Genomic DNA, 22,804 nt, shown 5'->3' with positions numbered 1-22,804 from the left:
AAGTGGGGGCCTCGGTGTGGACCCCGATACGGGGGAATCACCGGTTTGTCCCGGGGAGAATAGATGGAGGATTTCCGGGGTGGCACAGGGCAGGGATGAGAAGGTTGGGGGACCTGTTTGTGGATGGGAAGCTCACGAGCCTGGGTGAGCTGGAGGAGGAGTATTACGGGCTTCCCCCGGGGAACACCTTTAGGTATCTACAGGTAAGGGCATTTGCCAGGCGGCAAGTGGTGGAATTCCAGCTGCTGCTGCCACGCACGGTGCAGGACACGGTGCTCTCGGGGGTGTGGGTTGGAGAGGGGAAGATCTCGGCAACATACCAGGTGATGCAGGAGGAGGCCTCGGTGGAGGAGCTGAAAGGTAAGTGGCAGGAGGAGTTCGGGGAGGAGATCGAGGAGGGGACGTTGGCAGATGCCCTTGGGAGGGTGAACTCTTCCTATTCGTGCGCGAGGCTCAGCCTCATACAGTTTAAGGTGCTGCACAGGGCACACATGACCGGGACAAGGATGAGCCGGTTTTTTGGGGGTGAGGACAGGTGTGTTAGGGGCTCAGGAAGCCCAGCAAACCACACCCATATGTTCTGGGCATGCCCAGCTCTGGAGGAATTTTGGAAGTGCGTAGCAAGGACGGTGTCAAGGGTGGTAGGATCCAGGGTCAAACCGAGCTGGGAGCTCGCAACATTTGGGGTTGCCGGGAGTGCAGGAGGCGAAAAAGGCCGGTATTCTGGCATTTGCGTCCCTGGTAGCCCGGCGAAGAATTCTTCTTCAGTGGAAGGATGCGAGGCCCCCAAGCGTGGAATCCTGGATCAACGATATGGCGGGGTTTATTAAATTGGAGAGGGTGAAATTTGCCTTAAGGGGATCGGTGCAAGGGTTTTTCAGGCGGTGGCAACCGTTCTTGGACATCCTGGTAGAACGGTAGACAATGGTCAGCAACAGCAGCAACCCGGGAGGGAGGGGGGGGGATTCTATTTTGTTTTTGTTTGTCTATACTGGGGGATCTGCTATGTTTGCTATGTGTTATTTCGGGGTGTTAACTTATTATTTATGTATAGGGGGAGGGGGGCACAGGGTTGTTTTGTTTTGTATTTAATTCTATTGGGTTCCTTTTACATTTTGTTGTTGATATTTTGTGAAAACTTTAATAAAAATAATTTTTTAAAAAAAATATGTACTCTGTAATCTGTGTTAACCCTGAAACCTGTGTATAATTGTTAAACTATGGAGGAGAGGCGTGTAAAGAGTATTGGAGAATAATCCAACTTTTCATGCTTTAATAATTTTTTTTTCTTGTTCAATCTAATTAATGATCCTGTAACTCTGTGTTCCTCCACGTTAATTTAAAAAAAGTAAAAATTACATTCTTTTGAGCCAGGGCTTCATTGTGGAATCTTCCCGTCCAATTATGGCATCAACTGCTTAATTTTTATTGTCAAGTTGCGGTGAGAAGAAATATGATAACTGAACTATTGGGCACCAGCTTTTAGTTGAATGTGGTATTAACAATTAATTACAGAAATAAATGCTTAGATAATAAAGCTTTTTGTCACAGCGTACCATATTTTTATATTTTGAGCTTGTTAGTCTTATATTTCCAAGCCATGTTCTTTTTCTTTGTTTCATAAGGTATGTTATTGTAGAATGTGAAGATCAGGACACTCAACAACGTGACCCAAAAACTCATGAGATGTATTTGAATGTGATGAGGAGGTTTAGTCAAGCCTTGCTAAAGGTATTTAAAATTGTTATTTTCAACTTTCTTTTGATAGCAAAGTTGTGAGCTTAAGTAATTTTACTATAATGGGTAGAGATGTGGCTGTAGTGGTAATGTGAATTTGGGGAACAGCAGATAACTTAATTAAAATGCTTTTATCTTTTGAGCACACCCTTTCTGGACAGTGGAGCTATTTTTATGCAGGCATTGTGTTGCCATTATTTTTGTGTTGCAATCTGGACACATGGGGCGGGATTCACCGACCCCCGCCGGATCGGAGAATCGCCGGGGGGTGGCGTAAATCCCGCACCGACGCCGGCTGCCGAATTCTCCGGCGCCAGGATTTTGGCGGGGCGGTAATCGCGTCGCTCGGCGGCCGCTAGCTGCGCCACCCCCACCCCCACCCCCCCCCCCCCCCCAGTGATTCTCCACCCCGCGATGGGCCGAGCAGTCACCTGTTTTCGGCCGGTCCCGCCGGCGAAAGTCAAACCGGGTCCATACCGGCGGGACCTGGCTCTACGGGTGGCATGCAGAGTCCTCGCGGGGGGAGGATCTGGCCCCGGGGGTGCCCCCACAGTGGCCTGGCCCGCGATCGGGGCCCACCGATCCGCGGGCAAATCCCTCCGCGCTGGCGGCTGTCAACCTCCGCCATGGCGTTATCGGCAGTGCATGCATGGGAGAAGAACCCCATTGGCATGCACTGGGATAACGCAAGCACACGCTGGCGCTCCTGCGCATACGCCAACTCGCGCCGGCCGGCGGAGGCGCGCGGCACCAACCCCACCGGCGCCGGCCTATCCCCTGAAGATGCGGAGGATTCCGGGAGGCCCGACGCCAGAGTGGTTCACGCCACTCCTCGCCCACGGCCCACCCTGCCGGGTAGGGGAGAATCCCGCCCATGGAAATGTAATTAGTATTACAATGGGAGGCTTGATTTTGTGTCTTAGCCGTTGATTTTAAATAAATTGGAAGTGAGAATTTTAAGTTTTCATGTGCCACCCAGCTGAGCCAACAATGTGCCTGTGCTATTACGTTGGATTTTTAAAAAATAATTTCAGTTTTACTAATTATCAGCACCTTGGCTTGATGTTTGACAGTTTTTCATTCTTCCCATTAAGGTGGAAAATCAGGGCTGGAGAATGCAGAATACTACCTTATAATAGTTCATTAAGTTTCCTGTGCAGGGTGGTTCATTTTCTTTTTCAGGCATCATGGGCGAGATTCTCCGATATTGAGGCCAAGTGTTCGCGCCTAACCCTAATTTGGCGTTTCACGACGGCGTGAACAAGGCCCGGACACGACCTATTCTGGCCCCCACAGGGTTCACCCCGCTCCAGCCTGCTTAAGCTGCGGCAAATGGGCGCCGCGCCAACCCGCGCTTGTGCAGTTGGGGCAGCTCAATCCTGCGCATGTGCAGTTGTGCCGCGCAATCCTGCACATGCGTGGGGAACTTCTTACGCGCGCCGACTCCGACCCAACATGGGGTCGGTGTTCAGGGGCTGGCCGCGGCCAGGGGGGGGGGGGGTGAAGAGAGGTGGGCCCCGATCGTGGGCCAGACCCCATCGGAGGCCCCCCCGGTGAAGGCGCCCCCCCCCCCCCCCCCCCCAGGCCGCCCCCGAGCGTTCCCGCAGAGTTCCTGCCGGCAATGACCAGGGGTGAACGACGCCGATGGGCATGTCATTTTTTTTCCTCGGCCAATCTGGGCCGGAGAATCGCCACTCGCCGTTTGCGCCGATTCTCCGAGCGGCCTGGCGCGATTCGCGCGGCGTTGGTTTCAAGGGGTGGGAGAATCGCGTGCGAGGGTCAGGTGGGAGAATCGCGTGGCGCCACGGCAATTCTCCCACCCAGTGGGGGGGGGGGGGGGGGGGGGGGAATCCCGCCCATAGTTTTATAACAGGAAAACAATGACCACAGAGCTATTATAGGGTAAGTAACTACACTGCACAAAACTTGGTTTCGAAGTTTGAAGGGTACTAACTGACTTGTTCAAATATTTTTTTTAATGAATTGCATATTTTAGGGAGACAAGAATGTGAGAGTCATGCGTTCCCTTCTAGCTGCTCAACAGACATTTGTGGACCGACTCGTGCACCTTATGAAAGCTGTTCAGCGAGAAAGTGGGAATCGAAAGAAAAAGGTATTTTTACATTGCCAGTTAATTGACCTAAAAGTGAATTTGAACAGCATCCATTTTTGCAGATGAGAGCTTCTTCTCCACTTCTACAAGTGAATCCACTCTATGATTTACCAGTCTCTTTGACAATTTCTTTGTCTTGGATGCTTTTATAACACAAATTCTAATATCTAGCTACGAATCGCTCCACTATTATTTCAATTGACGTTTCAAACTGTAGTAAGATATTGCAAACCTTAGAACCTCACCAGTTATCTTTCTGACTTCTCACTAGCCAGCTCCTTTACAGTTCTATGACTTGAAACAAACAGTACCCTGTCTGCTCTCAATTCTTTTAACGTCAGATTCCCTGGAAACTCCTAGTCATTTTCCTAGTTTCCTTAAGTAGCTGTCTTTTAGATTTCTGGCACTCCCTTTCTTAACCATTACTCCATTGTATGGCTTTTTTTCCAGCCAATCAGAAAGATGTTGCCGGTCACCAACTCTTGTAGCTTCCAGCTAAATAAATGAGCAAAGAAAGCTTCCCCCTTTGGGAAGAGGACTCCTGTTGCTAAGCAATGCCTCATGCCTGTCCCGTTTTTTATTTATGTTTCACACCTTAGCACTAAGAACAATAAAATTGCAGTTGAAATTGAAGCCAATTCCCACATTTACAAACACGCTTTGTCCAGCATGAATTCAGGCTCAGAAACATTAAATTAAACCACCAAAACCACACCTTGGGCGGGATTCTCCCCTACCTGGCGGGGCGGGGGGGTTCCGGCGTAATGGAGTCGCGGGAACCACTCTGGCTTCGGGCCGCCCCAAAGGTGCGGAAGTCTCACCTTGAGGGGCTAGGCCCGCGCCGGAGTGGTTTGCGCTCCACCGGCTAGCGGGAAAGGTCCTTGGCGCCACGCCAGCTGGAGCCGAAAGGTCTTTGCCGGGCGACGCGGGTCGGCGCATGCACGGGAGCGTCAGCAGCTGCTGATGTCATCCCCGCGCATGCGCAGGGGAGGGGGTCTCTTCCGCCTCTGCCATAGTGAAGACCATGGCGAAGGCGGAAGAAAAAGTGTGCCGACACGACACAGGCCCGCCCGCGGATCGGTGGGCCCTGATCGCAGGCCAGGCCACCATGGGGGCACCCCCCCGGGGACAGAACGCACCAGGACCCGGAGCCTGCTAGCGCGCCTTGTCCTGCCGTTCAAAAGGTGGTTTAATCCACGCTGGCGGGACAGGCATTCCAGCAGCGGGACTTCGGCCCATCGCGGGCCAGAGAATCGGCGGGGGTGGGCCCGTTGACCGGCGAGATGCGATTCCCGCTGACCGGCGCGGCACGATTCCCGCCCCCGCCGAATCTCTGGTGGCGGAGACTTCGGGACACAGAGGGGGCGGGATTCACGGCAGCCCCCGGCGATTCTCCGACCTGATTTCTAATGTTTACCAACACAAATATGAATCCCTTAAAACTACCTTTGTTATCGACATATTGAAACCAAATATTAATACTTTCCATGGAATTTGTAAAAAGACTTCTAGCCCTGTATCTTCAGGAATCCACACACCATCCTTCACGGTTGTTGGGTCAAAATCCTGAACTCCCTTCCTTAACAGCCCTGTGGATGTACCTACACTACAAGGACTGCAGTGGTTCCAAAGACTGTTCACCCACCACCTTCTCTGAGGCAAATAGGGATGAGCAATAAATACTGGCATAGGATACCTTTGAATAAATAAAACAAACAATTCTGTGGCTGTTTCACAGCCCATGTAGTTCCACTGGACAAGAGAACAGCAACTATAGCTTCTGCTTTCCAAAATAAATACTGCCCTGGCCGTCTACAATTACAGAATACATTCCCAATATTATCTATCTAAAGCGCGCAGCATAATCAAAGACCCCTCCCACCTGGCTTACTCACTCTTCCAACTTCTTCCATCGAGCAGGAGATACAAAAGTCTGATAACACGCACAAACAGATTCAAAAACAGCTTCTTCCACGCTGTTACCGGACTCCTGGATGACCCTCTTATGGACTGACCTGATTAATACTACATTTCTGTATGCTTCACCTGATGCTGGTGCCTATGTATTTACATTGTACACCTTGTGTTGCCCTATTATGTACTTTCTTTTTATTTTATTTTATTTTCATGTGCTAAATGATCCGTTTGAGCTGCTCGCAGAAAAATACTTTTCACTGAAGCTATGTGCACGTAACGATTAACAAACTAACAATATTACATCCTTTCATTTAATGGCGGAATGCATCATTGCAATTATCGCATCCCCTCCCGGGGATACAATGATTTAGTGGTGCTACTTTATGTTGAAAATGATATCTATTGCTTGTGTCCTGCTTTATGTAGTGCTTCCCACTCTCTAGTTCCAGCACGCCACAAAGCATCTGTCGCTTCTTGCAAAAGCTGCTTATCGCAAACGAGTGCTTTGTATGGCAAGAGCTACAAATACAGTGCTGTTCTCTCAATGCTTGCCTTCATTGTTCACATATGTGGCTAGGCATCGGCAACTCTGCCCTCTGAAATTGCACACATTGCAAAACATTTGCAGTCAGACATAACTGCCCGGGTGACATAATCCTACCCTTCTTGTCATGAGGTTTGATTTGTTCTACAGGTATGAATGGTGGCTTAAATAGCTGTAAAACAAAATTAATACGTTGTGGATCTATTACCTGAAAAAATAGCTTAAATTTAGATACTGTCTATAATGACCTTGGGTTGTCCAAAAATGCTTCTCCGTCATTTAATAGTTTTGAACTTTAGTAATTGCTGTAATAAAGGAAAATAATGTAGCCATTTTATCCACATTATACAGTCAGGTCCTCGAAATAGCAGTAAGAAAAATGATATGATTATTTGTTTTTGATAGACCATTAACCCATTTACCTTGTACTTTTTGGTGACTACACAAATTGCCCCACTTCCTCAATGCTTTTCATAATATGAATATTTTTTGTTCTTTCTAGATTGAAAGGTTGCAGACATTATTGGCTGACAACGAAAAAGTGAACTTATCAGAGATCGAGCCTATACCTTTACCTTTAGAGCCGCAAGTTAAAATCAGAGGTATCATTCCGGAAAAAGCAACTTTATTTAAGGTAAACTTTGGAGTTGAGATTTATTGTCTGTACAGTGTTATGTAATTTTGATTTGAGGCTTAATTGGGAAAAAAACCTCTGGTTAAGAATATGTTTCTGACATTTTTGTTTTTCTTTCAATATCCTGATCCTACTCTTTATTCAGATTTGCTTTTAAACTTTGTTTGCATCAGGACAGTAGACAGTAAGAAGAGAATTTAATTTCTGGCAAATCCAACTTTGGTTTTAATTAATTATATATTTTTATCAGTTTGTAATCTGTAAAGTTACACAGCCATGACATTAGCTTGTTCAGACCATTTGTTGTCAGTCAGCTCTAAACAGTTACAGTGATTTTAAAAACAGATTGTAAATTTACAAATGGGATGCTACCTGTGCGGACTTATTACATAAGAGGCAGTGCAGGAGTCACAAAAAATGGAGGGGTAGAAATGGGCATTGTCAGGAAATAAATAAAAGCTGATGCCTTGAAGTAATCCTAACACCACCCCTCCCCCAAAAAACGGGTATGAAGTTAAAATTTTAAACTTGAACACAAGCAGCTTTAAACCTGCCAGGTTTAAGGGAAGGAGAAGGAGGGTCAGGCAGCCAATCTACTCCCAGGAGATAGGTCTGTTGTTAACTTTTCACAGTGGTTGCATTCTTCCATTTTAACAAGATTTCTATTTTTTACTACTCTGGGCCGAGCTTACATAAGCCTCTGAGAAATCTGGCAAATGAAAGGAGACACGAATGATTGAATCTCTCGGTGATTTTTGTGCCTTTTACATGTCTAGCACTAAAACCCAGGTTGGGCATCCTCTCATCAACAGCTCTGCCCTGTGCTGAAAGCATGCCTCAGTAATTATCAGAGCCCATGGTTGGGATTCTCCAAGCGGGTCAGAGAATCGCCATTGACGCCGAATATTTCTTGGATGCGATGCTCTGGCGACTGGAGAATCGGCGGCAGTCGCATGCGCGGTCGATGCGGAGTCGGTCGGGAGCAGTTGAAAGAGGCCCCCGCGGCGATTCTCCGTGGTCGACCCATCGAGTTTGGCTGGCATGGTTCACATATGGTACTACCCGCCGGGAGCTTGGACCCGCGGCCGTGGTGGCCATCCTGGTGGGGGGGGCAGGGGTATCAGACTCCGGGGGGTCCTCCACGACGGCCTGGCCCGTGATCGGGGGCTACCGATCGGTAGGCGCGCGCGATCTGGGTGTATCCTACCTTCTTCCGCGCAGGCCCGCTATTTCGCTACACCATGTTGCGCTGCACCGGCGCGGAAACGGCCACCATGCGCATGCGCCGGCATGGAAACAGAGAAAATTGCAAATCTATGGAACCAAAGATGGATCCTCAGAGAACCGTTATTGAAAGAATAAAGTACCATGGGTGAATAGGATAGACTCTGTATTGAGTGCATCTTTGACCACTGATGGTGAAGTATTTGGCTGAAAAATAAGAATATCATAGTCAATGATGCAGAAAATGGTATTGTCGCCTTTGCCAAATATTCTCTGGATAAATTGAGAGAAAGTGAAGTGGCTCACTACTAATAATAGTAATCTTTTATTGTCACAAGTATGAAGTTACTGTAAAAAGCCCCTAGTCGCCATATTCCGGCGCCTGTTCGGATAAGCTGGTACGATAATTGAACCCGCGCTGCTGGCCTTGTTCTGCATCACAAACCAGCTGTCTAGCTCACTGAGCTAAATAGCTAAGCCTATTGGGTCCTGTTGTTTAAGATGTAAGTATTCGTCCTCCCAGAGGCCTTCTATGCCGTGTGAAGTCCAGTGAAATTAATCTGGCGTCAGTGTTTCACTGATTCTGAGAGAAGATGTTAAATTTCACAGTCATCCCAGCTGTGTAAAGCTTCAGGGACTGTACAGTTAATGCAGATTGTGTGAAACCTGCAGCTCTGATTTGGAAGTACATTTCATTTAGATCTGCCTGTGATACTGGGGAAACCTATTTGTTATATAGTTGGGCAAAATGATGGGCAGGTTTTACCCCAGCTACCAATTGTCTTCAAAAACAACAGCTGTGATTTGTATTTATGTACCATAATTAACATACTAAAACGTCCTGAAGGATATCTCAAAGGGCTATGGGCCATGGAGGGAACTGCACAACCACTTTCTGCATCTCCAGCCCATAAAAGTAAGTTGAAGCAAATTATTCTTTGTCCTGTTACTCAAAATTGATATATTTGAATGCTACAATTTACGCTCTCTATTCATCAATACTACAATTTTATCACTATCCTTTCATCACAACTGACCAGAAATCATTGACTGAAACGGTTGGCTGCATTTTACCCACAGGCTTCTGGACCCAGACATGGGACCTAATAGAGGTGTTGAGTTCAAAAGCAGCGAGGTTACTGCTGAACCTTTATAAAGATCTGATTAGGCCACTGCCAGTTCCTGTCATGAATTTTAGGAAGGATGTGATGGTCAGTGAGAGGGCACCGAGGAGATTTCCCAGAATAGTTCCAGGAATGAGGGAATTTACCTTTCTGGTTATGTTGGAGAAGATTGGGCTGTTCTCTTGCAGTAAAAGAGATTACAGGATATATAGAGGTGTACAAGATTATAAGTGGTTTAAATAAGGTATAAAATAAAAGACGTTTCTGATTAGAAGATGGTAGAAGGACTACTGAGAGCAGCAGGGTCATTTGAGGCCTCAAGATTATCATCTCTTTCCTTTGGTGAGGTGCCCCAGACCCAGTGCTGAGTCATTGCCAATGGTGTAACCAGTAACATTCAGTGGTGATGGTAGCAGAGATACAACCTGGAGGAAATAATGACTGCTTACAGATGGAGGATTTTTCACCTAGAGGCCATGTGTTTTCTTTAAGCACAACGAGGAAGGCAACAAGAAACCAACCTCATCTCTTCTTTTCCCCAGTCATTTTGCCCATTGAAATTGCAAGCAGGAGCAAAGCTTGCCTCGTCAGTTGCTTGTGAGGACAAATGAGCAGAGGAGCTGCCCTTGGGCAGATCATTGTTACTGTAATGACTAGGGGACACAGATTTGGGATTTTGGATAAGAGATACGGACGGGGTGGGTGTCAGGAAGAATTTTACGCTGCGAGTTCTAATGTCCTGGAGCTCACCAGACACGAAGAAGGTGAAAGTGGAGATGATGATTTCAAAAGGAATTCGGATATTGGAATAAACAGTTGGAGTAGGGGAATGGCATTGACTGGATTATTCTTCAGAGAGCCCGTATGAGGCACCGAAAGGCCACCTTCTGTGCTGTTATGACTCTGTGACTTACCTAATTCCTGGGGATTACCTGTACAGCATTCTTAAATGCTATTTCTTAATTGCTTTATACCACTAAGTTAAAGTTTTAGAATTCAGGCAAAACTTATTTACTTGATCTAATTTTAACATCTAATGTAATACAAGCAGATATAAATGTTCAAGCATTATTTAAAGAGAAAAGTTATTGTATGTGGTAGTACAATTTCTTCAAAGCACCCAACCCTCCTATTTTATGACAGCAAAAATACTGAACATGTTTATGTACTCACTTTGCTTGGTTCCATTGCTCCAGATTGATCCTCCAGCTGCTCTGATGGTGCTGCCTTTGGTTTGCTATGGAGCCATGTTTGAATGCTGGGCGCACTCCCCCATTAGTGACACAAAGCAGAGTAGCAGGAAGAAAATCTTGCAAAACAGGGAGGAGTGCTGAGCCTAAAGATATTTTAAACAAACATTATTGCACTTTTTCCCCCCTTTTTCAACCCCCACCCACATTTTCCTTCCCACTTAAGGATCAGTGTGTGCTTTGAATCCATTTTATTGTTTCAGAGTGCACTTATGCCAGCAAAGTTAATATTTAAAGCTGAAGATGGAGGCAAATACCCTGTTATATTCAAACATGGCGATGATCTGCGACAGGATCAACTTATTCTCCAGATCATCTCACTTATGGACAAGGTAAGAAACATATTAAATGCAATATTTCACTGATAAAAGCCTTGCAGAACCTTTTTTTTTCTGCTTACATGTAAATATATTGGCAAATATGAGGATAATTTGACTTAGTTAATTAATATGGTTTGCATTATCAGAATTTAATAGGTAACATGTAGTGCACCAATATCTCACTTGATGCAGATAATCAAAACCAAGAACACTTCTACACACTATAATCAATTGATAAGGTTAGCGAATGTGGAGTCAGGGGCCAAGTGGCAGAACAGATTGCTCGCTGACTTTCAGACAAAAAGCAAGAGAGTGGGAGCAAAGGGTAGTTACTCAGAATGGGATGAGATGGGAAGTAGCATTCCACAAAGATCAACGCAGACCACTGCTATTCAAAATTTACCTTAATGATTTGGTTTTGGAATCGGAAAGCACATTTTCTAAATTTGCAGATCACCCCAAATTGGCTGTGTTGGGGCGGAATTGTCAATACTGAGGAAAACTGCAACAGATTACAGGAGAACATTAATAAACTTGCATAATTGGCAAATGAAGTTAAATACAGATAAATGTATCTTATAAACTTGTATGATCTTCTGTTGCAGCTGTTAAGGAAAGAAAACCTTGATTTGAAATTGACGCCCTATAAGGTCTTGGCAACCAGTACCAAGCATGGTAAAATATTTTTCCTAATTAAGAAATGTGCATATGTAAAAGAATAATTGGAATCATGTTGAGGGGAATGATCATGCCTGCCATACTGAGACTATGAAGTCAGAACAAAACGGTGTCTTTAAATGAAACTAAATTTAAATTAAGAATAATTAGCATAATTATCTAGAGTTTGTTTAGTTTTTCTTTTTGAAATTCATATATTGTGTGCTTATTTCTATGTAATACTTTGATATAATCGATTGTATATTGAAAACTATTTGGCGCTCAGCATTCCATTGCAAAGTGTATTGAAAACTCCCATGATAATCCAATATGTACCTGTTAAAACTGCAGGTGGTGCTATAATATGCAACAATAAATATCATGTAAAATTAGATCTGAAAATAGCTGATGTGTAATGCGTAGATGTTGTTGTCTGGATACATTTGTATACCAAAGCAACTGGTTGTCCTTTCAGCATGGTGACTAATGCAATCTTACTAAGTGACCAGCAGAATAATTTAAAACTTGTTTTAAGCCTTAAACATTTTGAACATTCAGTCCAAGATGATGTATAGTGTTTATTAAATCCTTACATTAAGTATTTACTGGTCATCTCGGTCACTCTCATCTTCTGCCCCATACACAGAGATAGTTTCCCCAACTTTTATTTTCACCCTGTCTTGCCCAACATATTTCTTCTCCTCTAACCCTCTTAGCCTGATTAGTCCACTTAGTTTTGAGTCTTCTGTACAACACCATGGAGATGACTGGTATTATTTATAGTTCAATTAAGTTGCCAATTTTTGAAGCAGGGAACTAGAGTTAATTGAAACTCATATGCTCTTCTGCAATCAAAGCTGAGGATTTGATTCTGGGATGCTAAATGCATCCACTTGTGGGAAGGTGCAATTTCAGCATAACAGTCTCATATCTGCAATTTCTATTCTAAATTCAGATGTAGGTACAGTTTTCACTGAGTGCGTTAATGCTTACGTGATTGGCAAACATTGGATTCTGTATCATCTTTGACAAGGTGTTAAGCACTTCCTCACTAACCGGAGCAATAGAGAGCAATGAATATACACTTACTCACTCAATCGGCCAGGAACCGCTTCACACCCATTTGGTTTGAGCTGCTTCTCTTCACAAGGTAAAATTGTGAGCACCAGATGCCCTATCTTTAACTACAGCCCTCTGATCAGTTCCATTATAACTTTAGGAAGATTAGAAAGTGTAGATGTATAAAGGGACCTGGGTGTCCTTGTCCATAGGCCACTAAAGGCTAACATGTGGGTCCAGCAAGCTATTAGGAAGGCTAATGGAATGTTAGCCTTTATCACAAGAGGATTTGGGTACAGGAGTAGCAAGCTCTTGCTTCCGTTGTAAAGGAGCTTAGTTAGACCCCACCTGGAGTATTGTGTGCAGTTTTGGTCTTCTTACCTCAAAAGATTTATTGCCATAGAGGGAGTGCAGCAAAGGTTCACCAAACCTGTTCTGGCCACAGGTACTTGGGTCATGTGGTGTTGTCCATTGATGGGTGTTTCACATTAATGATCAAACAAACAAAGAACAAAGAAATGTACAGCACAGGAACAGGCCCTTCGGCCCTCCAAGCCCGTGCCGACCATGCTGCCCGACTAAACTACAATCTTCTACACTTCCTGGGTCCGTATCCCTCTATTCCCATCCTATTCATGTATTTGTCAAGATGCCCCTTAAATGTCACTATCGTCCCTGCTTCCACCACCTCCTCCGGTAGCGCGTTCCAGGCACCCACTACCCTCTGCGTAAAAAACTTGCCTCGTACATCTACTCTAAACCTTGCCCCTCTCACCTTAAACCTATGCCCCCTAGTAATTGACCCCTCTACCCTGGGGAAAAGCCTCTGACTATCCACTCTGTCTATGCCCCTCATAATTTTGTAGACCTCTACCAGGTCTCCCCTCAACCTCCTTCGTTCCATTGAGAACAAACCGAGTTTATTCAACCGCTCCTCATAGCTAAAGCCCTCCATAACCAGGCAACATTCTGGTAAATCTCTTCTGCACCCTCTCTAAAGCCTCCACATCCTTCTGGTAGTGTGGCGACCAGAATTGAACACTATACTCCAAGTGTGGCCTAACTAAGGTTCTATACAGCTGCAACATGACTTGCCAATTCTTATACTCAATGCCCCGGCCAATGAAGGCAAGCATGCCGTATGCCTTCTTGACTACCTTCTCCACCTGTGTTGCCCCTTTCAATGACCTGTGGACCTGTACTCCTAGATCTCTTTGACTTTCAATACTCTTGAGGGTTCTACCATTCACTGTATATTCCCTACCTGCATTAGACCTTCCAAAATGCATTACCTCACATTTGTCCGGATTAAACTCCATCTGCCATCTCTCCGCCCAAGTCTCCAAACAATCTAAATCCTGCTGTATCCTCTGACAGTCCTCATCGCTATCCGCAATTCCACCAACCTTTGTGTCATCTGCAAACTTACTGATCAGACCAGTTACATTTTTCTCCAAATCATTTATATATACTACAAAGACCAAAGGTCCCAGCACTGATCCCTGTGGAACACCACTGGTCACAGCCCTCCAATTAGAAAAGCATCCTTCCATTGCTACTCTCTGCCTTCTATGACCTAGCCAGTTCTGTATCCACCTTGCCAGCTCACCCCTGATCCCGTGTGACTTCACCTTTTGTACTAGTCTACCATGAGGGACCTTGTCAAAGGCCTTACTGAAGTCCATATAGACAACATCCACTGCCCTACCTGCATCAATCATCTTAGTGACCTCCTCGAAAAACTCTATCAAGTTAGTGAGACACGACCTCCCCTTCACAAAACCATGCTGCCTCTCACTAATACGTCCATTTGCTTCCAAATGGGAGTAGATCCTGTCTCGAAGAATTCTCTCCAGTAATTTCCCTACCACTGAAGTAAGGCTCACCGGCCTGTAGTTCCCTGGATTATCCTTGCTACCCTCCTTAAACAGAGGAACAACATTGGCTATTCTCCAGTCCTCCGGGACATCCCCTGAAGACTGTGAGGATCCAAAGATTTCTGTCAAGGCCTCAGCAATTTCCTCTCCAGCCTCCTTCAGTATTCTGGGGTAGATCCCATCAGGCCCTGGGGACTTATCTACCTTAATATTTTTTAATACACCCAACACCTCATCTTTTTGGATCTCAATGTGACCCAGGCTATCTACACACCCTTCTCCAGACTCAACATCTACCAATTTCTTCTCTTTGGTGAATACTGATGCAAAGTATTCATTTAGTACCTCGCCCATTTCCTCTGGCTCCACGCATAGATTCCCTTGCCTATCCTTCAGTGGGCCAACCCTTTCCCTGGCTACCCTCTTGCTTTTTATGTACGTGTAAAAAGCCTTGGGATTTTCCTTAACCCTATTTGCCAATGACTTTTCGTGACCCCTTCTAGCCCTCCTGACTCCTTGCTTAAGTTCAATTTCTCTGCCTTTGGTCAAAATCCATTGTTCACCTTAGGAGATAGATGGTGGCTACTAGCGACCATAGGTTTTGATGGCTCTCTCTTTGTTATACATCCAGGCTGGGGAGACAGATTGTCTGCTGCTCCTTTGTTTCATTGATTGTAATGAGTCCACACAATGATATAAGATTCCACAAGGATGAGGATTGAGCTTTGCCCTGTAATTGTTAGAAGTTTCCAAAACTGTAGCTAATTTGCAAATAATCTGATTATAGCAGTCATGTTTCTGGTCCAGCAAAGTCATTTTTAAATAAGCAAAAGGTAAGGTTTGATTTAAATAGTTTATGATTCCTTTCATATCTTCTGGACATGATATCCTGTTTCTCTCCTTCGATGCTGACAGACCAGCGTTTTATTTTTATTTCAGATCTCCAGCATCCACAATATTTTGCTTTTATATAATTGGAGCATAGCTGCTGATGCAGATGATTCCCCGTTTTCCTTTGTGATTAGACACTATTAAATATCATTTGATATTGGCATAAAATATTAGTTAATTAACTCTAAGGTTTGAAGTAACATTTCAGTCATTGTTATCATCTAATATAAATTCATTGGCTCAAAGATTTCAGCCTGTAGTTGCACTGACATGCCATTGTTGGTGCTGCAATATCTCTATTGGGTGTGTTTAATTATGGCATAGCCATGTTCTTTGTACAGATAATAGAAATGTCCTGTGAGACTATTAACCTAGATTTCTGTCAATTTGGATCAGATTGTTTTAATAAATTGAAGTGTGTGATCTAGGTTTTAATAGGCAAGGCTGATAAAGTATGACCCTTATTAAAAGGTTATTAGCAATCCATATTGTTGGTCCTTAAGGATCTTTGTGCCATTTTTGCACCATGTATAATTACAGTAGTGTAATCTTGATTGAGCACAGAAAGCTTTGAACATTTAGTTTCTAAAATACCATTGTTTTGTGAAGTGCACTTGAATCCTGATCATTTGAAAAACTAATCACATTTTTATCATCCATATTCTATTTCCTTTACCATGGTCATTGCTGCAGAACCTTAAATATTAGTGTACTATTTATGCAATATTAGTTAAATTCGTCCTTCAAAGTGACCCTTAGAATTTGCACTCAAAGTGGAGCCACAAAGAATACTGGTGAAAAATGAAATGCATCAAAGTAATTCAGCTGAGGAAACCCCCCAAGCCTGGTTGTGAGGAAGACACGGAGTCTAGGATGTTTTGATAGAGATTGTTAATTGCTCACCACTTTCTTCTCCACCCAGTGCTGGCTGATTTATATGTACATGCGAGGATAACTAACAAATTAATACCAATACCTGTTCACCTTTATCACCTTGAACTACTGGGTATTTAACACCCATCAACACCCTTGCATCTCTGTCTCTCTCCTTCCCCTTTAAGAAGTCACATAAAGCAACCTTGCTGACTAAGCTTTTAGTTACTTAATATCTCCATCTTTCACTTAGTCTCAATGTTTTTATATATTATGCTCCCATGAAGGGCCTTGAGATTTTTACTATACTAAAGGTGCTTTATAAATGTAAGATGTTGCTTTAATTGCAGGTTTTACTCAAAAATACTAAGTGCAACAATGGAGTATTGAATGACTGAAAAACTGTTGGATTGATGGTGACTAGGTGTAATTTTTGTGAACTACTTAAACCTGCTGTACTGCTTGTCATGATATGCAGACACACGCACAATGATATACAGACAAACAGCTAATGGACACAGAGAACCAAATAAGCAGGCAGGACACTCAGGGGTCTGACTATAAAAGACACGAGGCACTCACACTCCACCCCTTTCCACTGATGAACATCTGGAGAGTCAGTCAAGGGTGTTGTTACAATCTCACACCTCCACCACGTGGCTAAGAGCTAGTCTGCTTCAGTCAGACAAGAGTAACCACACTTAAATTAGCAGAGAGTCGACTTCCGGGTGCGGCAATGACCAGCTGAGTCGCACGTTTCGGCACCTCCCGTTGGAACGGACTTTTGGGCTCTTAATAGGAGCCCCAACGGCAATTTAAACGGCCAAAAACACTGTGCGGTAAACCAGAAGGGAATCCCCCCCGGACACGCATGGAAAAAGGAGAGGATAGCGGCCGGATTGCAGAAGATCCTTTGGAGCAGCGGCAAGGAAGGGAAGCTCGAAGCAAGATGGTGTCGGAAGGTGGCCGTTTGTTATGGGGCCCGGAGCAACAAGAGTTCCTGCGGCGCTGTGTGGAAGAGCTGAAGAAGGAGTTGAAGAAGGAAGTGTTGGCCCCGATATTACAGGCGATTGAAGGGCTAAAGGAGGAGCAGAGGACCCAGGAGCTGGAGCTTCGGGTCGTGAAGGCAAAGACTGCTGAAAACGAGGATGAAATACAGGGCCTGGTGGTGAAGGCAGAGAAGCACGAGGCACAGCACAAAAGGTGTGTGGAGAGGTTGGAAGTACTGGAGAATAACTCGAGGAGGAAGAATTTAAGAGTCCTGGGTCTTCCCGAAGGCGCAGAGGGGGCGGACGTCGGGACATATGTGAGCACGATGTTTCACTCGCTAATGGGATCGGAGGCCCCGACGGGCCCTTTGGAGGTGAAGGGAGCCTATCGAGTTCTGGCGCGAAGACCAAAGGCTGGAGAAATACCTCGAGCTATAGTGGTGAGGTTTCTCCGCTACAATGACAGAGAGACGGTCCTCAGATGGGCGAAGAAAACTTGGAGCTGTAGGTGGGAGAACACGATGATCCGCGTATACCAGGATTGGAGTGCGGAGGTGGCGAGAAGGAGGGCAAGTTTTAATCGGGCTAAGGCGGTGCTTCACAAAAAGAAGATCCAGTTTGGAATGTTGCAACCGGCGAGACTGTTGGTCACACACCATGGGAAGCACCACTACTTTGAGTCGGCAGAAGAGGCGTGGACATTCATTGTGGACGAGAAGCTGGAATAGTCTGGCGAGAGAAAGAGCTTCTGGGACAAAGTGGTGGTGTGATTATGTAGGGCGAGGAAGGGGAAGGGGGGAGGGATGATTTTTCAATTTGTTAATTCTATGATCCTGTAACTTTTCTCTCTCTTCCCCATGTTGTGGGGGGGGGGAGGGGGAGACGTGTATGAGGAACTGTGGGCGCCGGTGAGACTGAAAGGGGAAGGGGAAGGGAAATGCGCCATTAGGGGGCGGGGCCGAGTGGGAAACGCGGGCTTTGCTCCCGCGCTATGGTAATTGTGCGGGAACAGGGACACAGGAAGGAGGGGGCCTCGCACAGTGGGGGCCGAGGGCAAGGGGGGAAGCCGAGGTCAGCCAGAGTTCGCTGACTTCTGGGAGCAACATGGGGGGTGCAACTACGCTAGAGGGGGATCTAGCAGAGGGGGGGGGGGGTGATTAACTGGGTTGCTGCTGCTAAGGAGAAGGGGGAGCTGTTATGGGACGGGGTGGTCGAGACGGGGGGGGCACCGTCGGTGGGATATACAGGTACGTGGGAACCGGGTGAGGAGCTGGGTTAAAAAAGGGGATGGCTAGTCGACAAGGGGGGGCGGTAAAGAGCCCCCCAACCCGGCTGATTACGTGGAACGTGAGGGGGCTGAACGGGCTGATTAAAAGGGCACGGGTACTCGCACACCTAAAGAAATTAAAGGCAGATGTGGTTATGTTGCAGGAGACGCACCTGAAACTGACAGACCAGGTCAGACTACGTAAATGATGGGTGGGGCAGGTGTTTTATTCGGGTTTAGATGCGAAGAATAGGAGGGTGGCTATCTTAGTGGGGAAACGGGTACTGTTTGAGGCAAAGACCACAGTGGCGGATAGTGGGGGTAGATATGTGATGGTGAGTGGCAGATTGCAAGGGGAGGCGGTGGTTCTGGTGAACGTATACGCCCAGATCTGGGATGATGCAAATTTTATGAGGCGTATGTTGAGGCGTATCCCGGACCTGGAGGCGGGAAAGTTGGTAATGGGGGGAGACTTCAATACGGTGCTTGATCCAGGGCTGGACCGGTCGAGGTCCAGGACCGGGAGGAGGCCGGCAGCGGCCAGGATGCTCAAGGACTTCATGGAGCAGATGGGAGGGGTAGACCCCTGGAGATTTATTCGGCCTAGGAGTAAGGAGTTCTCATTTTTCTCCCATGTTCACAAGGTATACTCACGGATAGACTTTTTTGTCTGGGGAAGGGCACTGATTCCGAAGGTGACAGGGACGGAGTATACGGCCATAGCCATTTCGGACCACACTCCACATTGGGTAGACCTGGAGGTAGGAAAGGAAAAAGAACAGCACCCACTCTGGAGAATGGATATGGGCTTATTGGCGGATGAGGGGGTATGTCTAAGGGTGAGGGGGTGTATCGAAAGGCACTTGGAGCTTAATGACAATGGAGAGGTTCAGGTGGGAGTGGTCTGGGAGGCGTTAAAGGCGGTGGTCAGAGGGGAACTGATATCCATAAGGGCACATAAAGGGAAGCAAGAGGGTAAAGAAAGGGAGCGATTGTTGAGAGAACTTCTGAGGGTGGACAGGCAATATGCAGAGGCACCGGAGGAGGGACTGTACAGGGAAAGACAAAGGCTACATGTGGAATTTGACCTGCTGACCACGGGTAAGGCAGAGGCACAGTGGAGGAGGGCACAGGGTGTACAGTAATGAGTATGGCGAGAAGGCGAATCGGCTACTGGCCCACAAATTGAGGAAGAGGGGAGCGGCGAGGGAGATAGGTGGGGTGAGAGATGAGGAGGGAGAGATGGAACGGGGAGCGGAGAGAGTGAACGGGGTGTTCAAGGCATTCTATGTGAGGTTATATAAGGCTCAACCCTCGGAAGGGAAGGAGGGAATGATGTGTTTCCTGGATCAGCTGGAATTCCCGAAGGTGGAGGAGCAGGAGAGGGCGGGACTGGGAGCACAAATTGAGATGGAGGAGGTGGTAGGGGATTGGGAGGAGGTGGTAGGGGATTGGGAGCATGCAGGCGGGGAAGGCCCCGGGACCGGATGGATTTCCGGTAGAATTTTATAGGAAATATATGGACCTACTGGCCCCGCTTTTGACGAGAACCTTTAATGAGGCCAGGGAAAGGGGGAAGTTGCCCCCGACTGTGTCGGAGGCGACGATATCGCTACTTTTGAAGAAGGAAAAAGACCCGCTGCAGTGTGGGTCCGACAGGCCCATTTCCCTTTTAAACGTAAATGCTAAGCTCCTGGCCAAGGTGATGGCGACGAGGATAGAGGAATGTGTCCCGGGGGTGGTCCACGAGGATCAAACTGGGTTCGTTAAGGGGAGACAGCTGAACACGAACATACGGAGGCTGCTAGGAGTGATGATGATGCCCCCACCAGAGGGGGAGGCGGAGATAATGGTGGCGATGGACGCCGAGAAAGCATTCGACAGAGTGGAGTGGGTCTATCTGTGGGAAGTGTTGAGGAGATTTGGTTTTGGAGAAGGGTTTATTGGATGGGTACAGCTGCTATATAGGGCCCCGGTGGCAAGTGTGGTCACGAACAGGCAGAGGTCTGACTACTTCCGTCTTTATAGAGGGACGAGGCAGGGGTGTCCCCTGTCTCCGTTACTGTTTGCATTGGCAATTGAGCCCCTGACCATAGCACTGAGGGGCTCCAGGAAGTGGAGGGGAGTACTCAGGGGAGGAGAAGAACACCGGGTATCATTGTATGCAGATGATTTATTGCTGTATGTTGCGGACCCAGTGGAGGGGATGCCTGAGATAATGCAGACAATCAGGGAGTTTGGGGAATTCTCGGGGTACAAATTGAATATGGGGAAGAGTGAGTTGTTTGTGGTGCATCCGGGGGAGCAGAGCAGGGGAATAGATGATTTACCGCTGAGGAAGGTAACAAGAGATTTCCGGTACTTAGGGATTCAGATAGCCAGGAGTTGGGGAACTTTACATAGATTAAGCCTAACACGATTGGTGGAACAGATGGAGGAAGATTTTAAGAGATGGGACATGGTGTCCCTGTCACTGGTGGGTAGGGTGCAGGCGGTCAAAATGGTAGTCCTCCCGAGATTCCTTTTTGTGTTTCAGTGCCTCCCGGTGATGGTCACGAAGGCTTTTTTCAAGAAAATCGAGAAAAGTTTTGTGTGGGCTGGGAAGACCCTGAGAGTGAGGAGGGGGTTTTTGCAGCGTAGCAGGGAAGGGGGGGGACTGGCACTACCGAGCTTAAGTGAGTACTACTGGGCCGCCAATATCTCAATGGTGTGTAAGTGGATGGGAGAAGGGGAGGGAGCGGCGTGGAAGAGATTGGAGATGGCGTCCTGCAAAGGAACCAGCCTACAAGCACTGGCGACGGCGCTGTTGCCGTTCTTCCCGAAAAAATACACCACAAGTCCAGTGGTGGTGGCAGCACTGAAAATTTGGGGGCAGTGGAGACGGCATAGGGGAAGGACGGGAGCCTCGGTGCGGTCCCCGATAAGAAATAATCATAGGTTTGTCCCGGGGAGAATAGATGGGGGATTTGGAGCATGGCAGAGAGCTGGGATTGTGCAACTGAGATCTGTTCTTAGACGGGACGTTTGCGAGTCTGGGAGCGCTGACGGAAAAATATGGGTTGCCCCAAGGGAATGCATTTCGGTACATGCAACTGAGGGCTTTTGCGAGGCAACAGGTGAGGGAATTCCCGCAGCTCCCGACGCAGGAGATTCAGGATAGAGTGATCTCAGGGACATGGGTGGGGGATGGCAGGGTGTCGGATATATACAGGGAAATGAGGGACGAGGGGGAGATCATGGTGGATGAGCTGAAGGGAAAATGGGAAGAAGAGCTGGGGGAAGAGATTGAAGAGGGGCTGTGGGCAGATGCCCTACGTAGGGTAAACTCTTCGTCCTCGTGCGCCAGGCTAAGCCTGATACAATTCAAGGTTTTGCACAGGGCGCATATGACCGGAGCAAGGCTCAGTAAATTTTTCGGGGTAGAGGATAGGGCGAGAGGCCCAGCAAACCACACCTATATGTTTTGGTCATGCCCGGCACTGCAGGGGTTCTGGGTGGGGGTGGCGAATGTGCTTTCGAAGGTGGTGGGGGTCCGGGTCGAGCCAAGCTGGGGGTTGGCTATATTTGGGGTTGCAGAAGAGCCGGGAGTGCAGGAGGCGAGAGAGGCTGATGTTTTGGCCTTTGCGTCCCTAGTAGCTCGGCGAAGGATATTGCTTGTGGAAGGAAGCCAAACCCCCGGGCGTGGAGACGTGGATAAACGACATGGCAGGGTTTATAAAACTAGAACGGATAAAGTTTGTATTAAGGGGTTCGGCTCAAGGGTTCACCAGGCGGTGGCAACCGTTCATTAACTACCTCGCAGAACAATAAAGGAAATGGGAAGGTAACAGCAGCAACCCGGAGGGGCGGGGAGGGGGGAGGGAAGGCTCGGGTGGGTCCTCAGGGGTGTTTTTGTATAGATATTTGTACTTGGCTATGTATATTGGACTGTTTGATTTTATTATCTGGGAGAGTTATTATTTTTGTTATGGCAGTTGCCATTGAGTTTATATATTATTTATTTATTTATTTTAAAAACGGTCACTGTTATTTATATTGTTTTATTGTTGTAAAAAGGGAAAAACCTTTGTATTGTTTTGTTTGGCCGAAAAATTTGAATAAAATATATATATATATTTTTTTAATTAGCAGAGAGTCGAACTCACAGATAACTGTGCTATTAGTTCAATAAACCTGATTGAACTAACTTCAAGGTCTGGAGTATCTTTCTGATCTAAGCTGCATCCAGTTGCAGACAGTGTTAGACCAGTGTACCTAACACGACACTGCTCGTAAAATTCCAATATAGTTTGCCATTCTATCAGTGCTCTTGTGTCAGTGAGCAAAGC

General features: G+C 46.6%; 1 protein-coding gene across 4 annotated transcripts in view; it reads left to right on the top strand.

Annotated features, from left to right (window-relative positions):
• The window catches only part of pik3c3 (phosphatidylinositol 3-kinase, catalytic subunit type 3), a 138,601-nt gene that overhangs the window by 76,319 nt on the left and 39,478 nt on the right, over positions 1-22,804 (top strand). For all 4 annotated transcript variants that reach the window (XM_072497151.1, XM_072497150.1, XM_072497148.1 and 1 more), the window contains 5 exons: positions 1,626-1,731; positions 3,734-3,850; positions 6,814-6,945; positions 10,747-10,875; positions 11,469-11,538. In XM_072497151.1, the coding sequence (XP_072353252.1) occupies positions 1,626-1,731; positions 3,734-3,850; positions 6,814-6,945; positions 10,747-10,875; positions 11,469-11,538 (554 nt within the window). The remainder of the gene's footprint in view (positions 1-1,625; positions 1,732-3,733; positions 3,851-6,813; positions 6,946-10,746; positions 10,876-11,468; positions 11,539-22,804) is intronic.

Source organism: Scyliorhinus torazame, chromosome 3 (assembly GCF_047496885.1).
Source record: "Scyliorhinus torazame isolate Kashiwa2021f chromosome 3, sScyTor2.1, whole genome shotgun sequence".
In the NCBI taxonomy this organism is placed as follows: Eukaryota; Metazoa; Chordata; class Chondrichthyes; order Carcharhiniformes; family Scyliorhinidae; genus Scyliorhinus; species Scyliorhinus torazame.
This window is presented reverse-complemented; position numbering and strand designations above follow the sequence as displayed.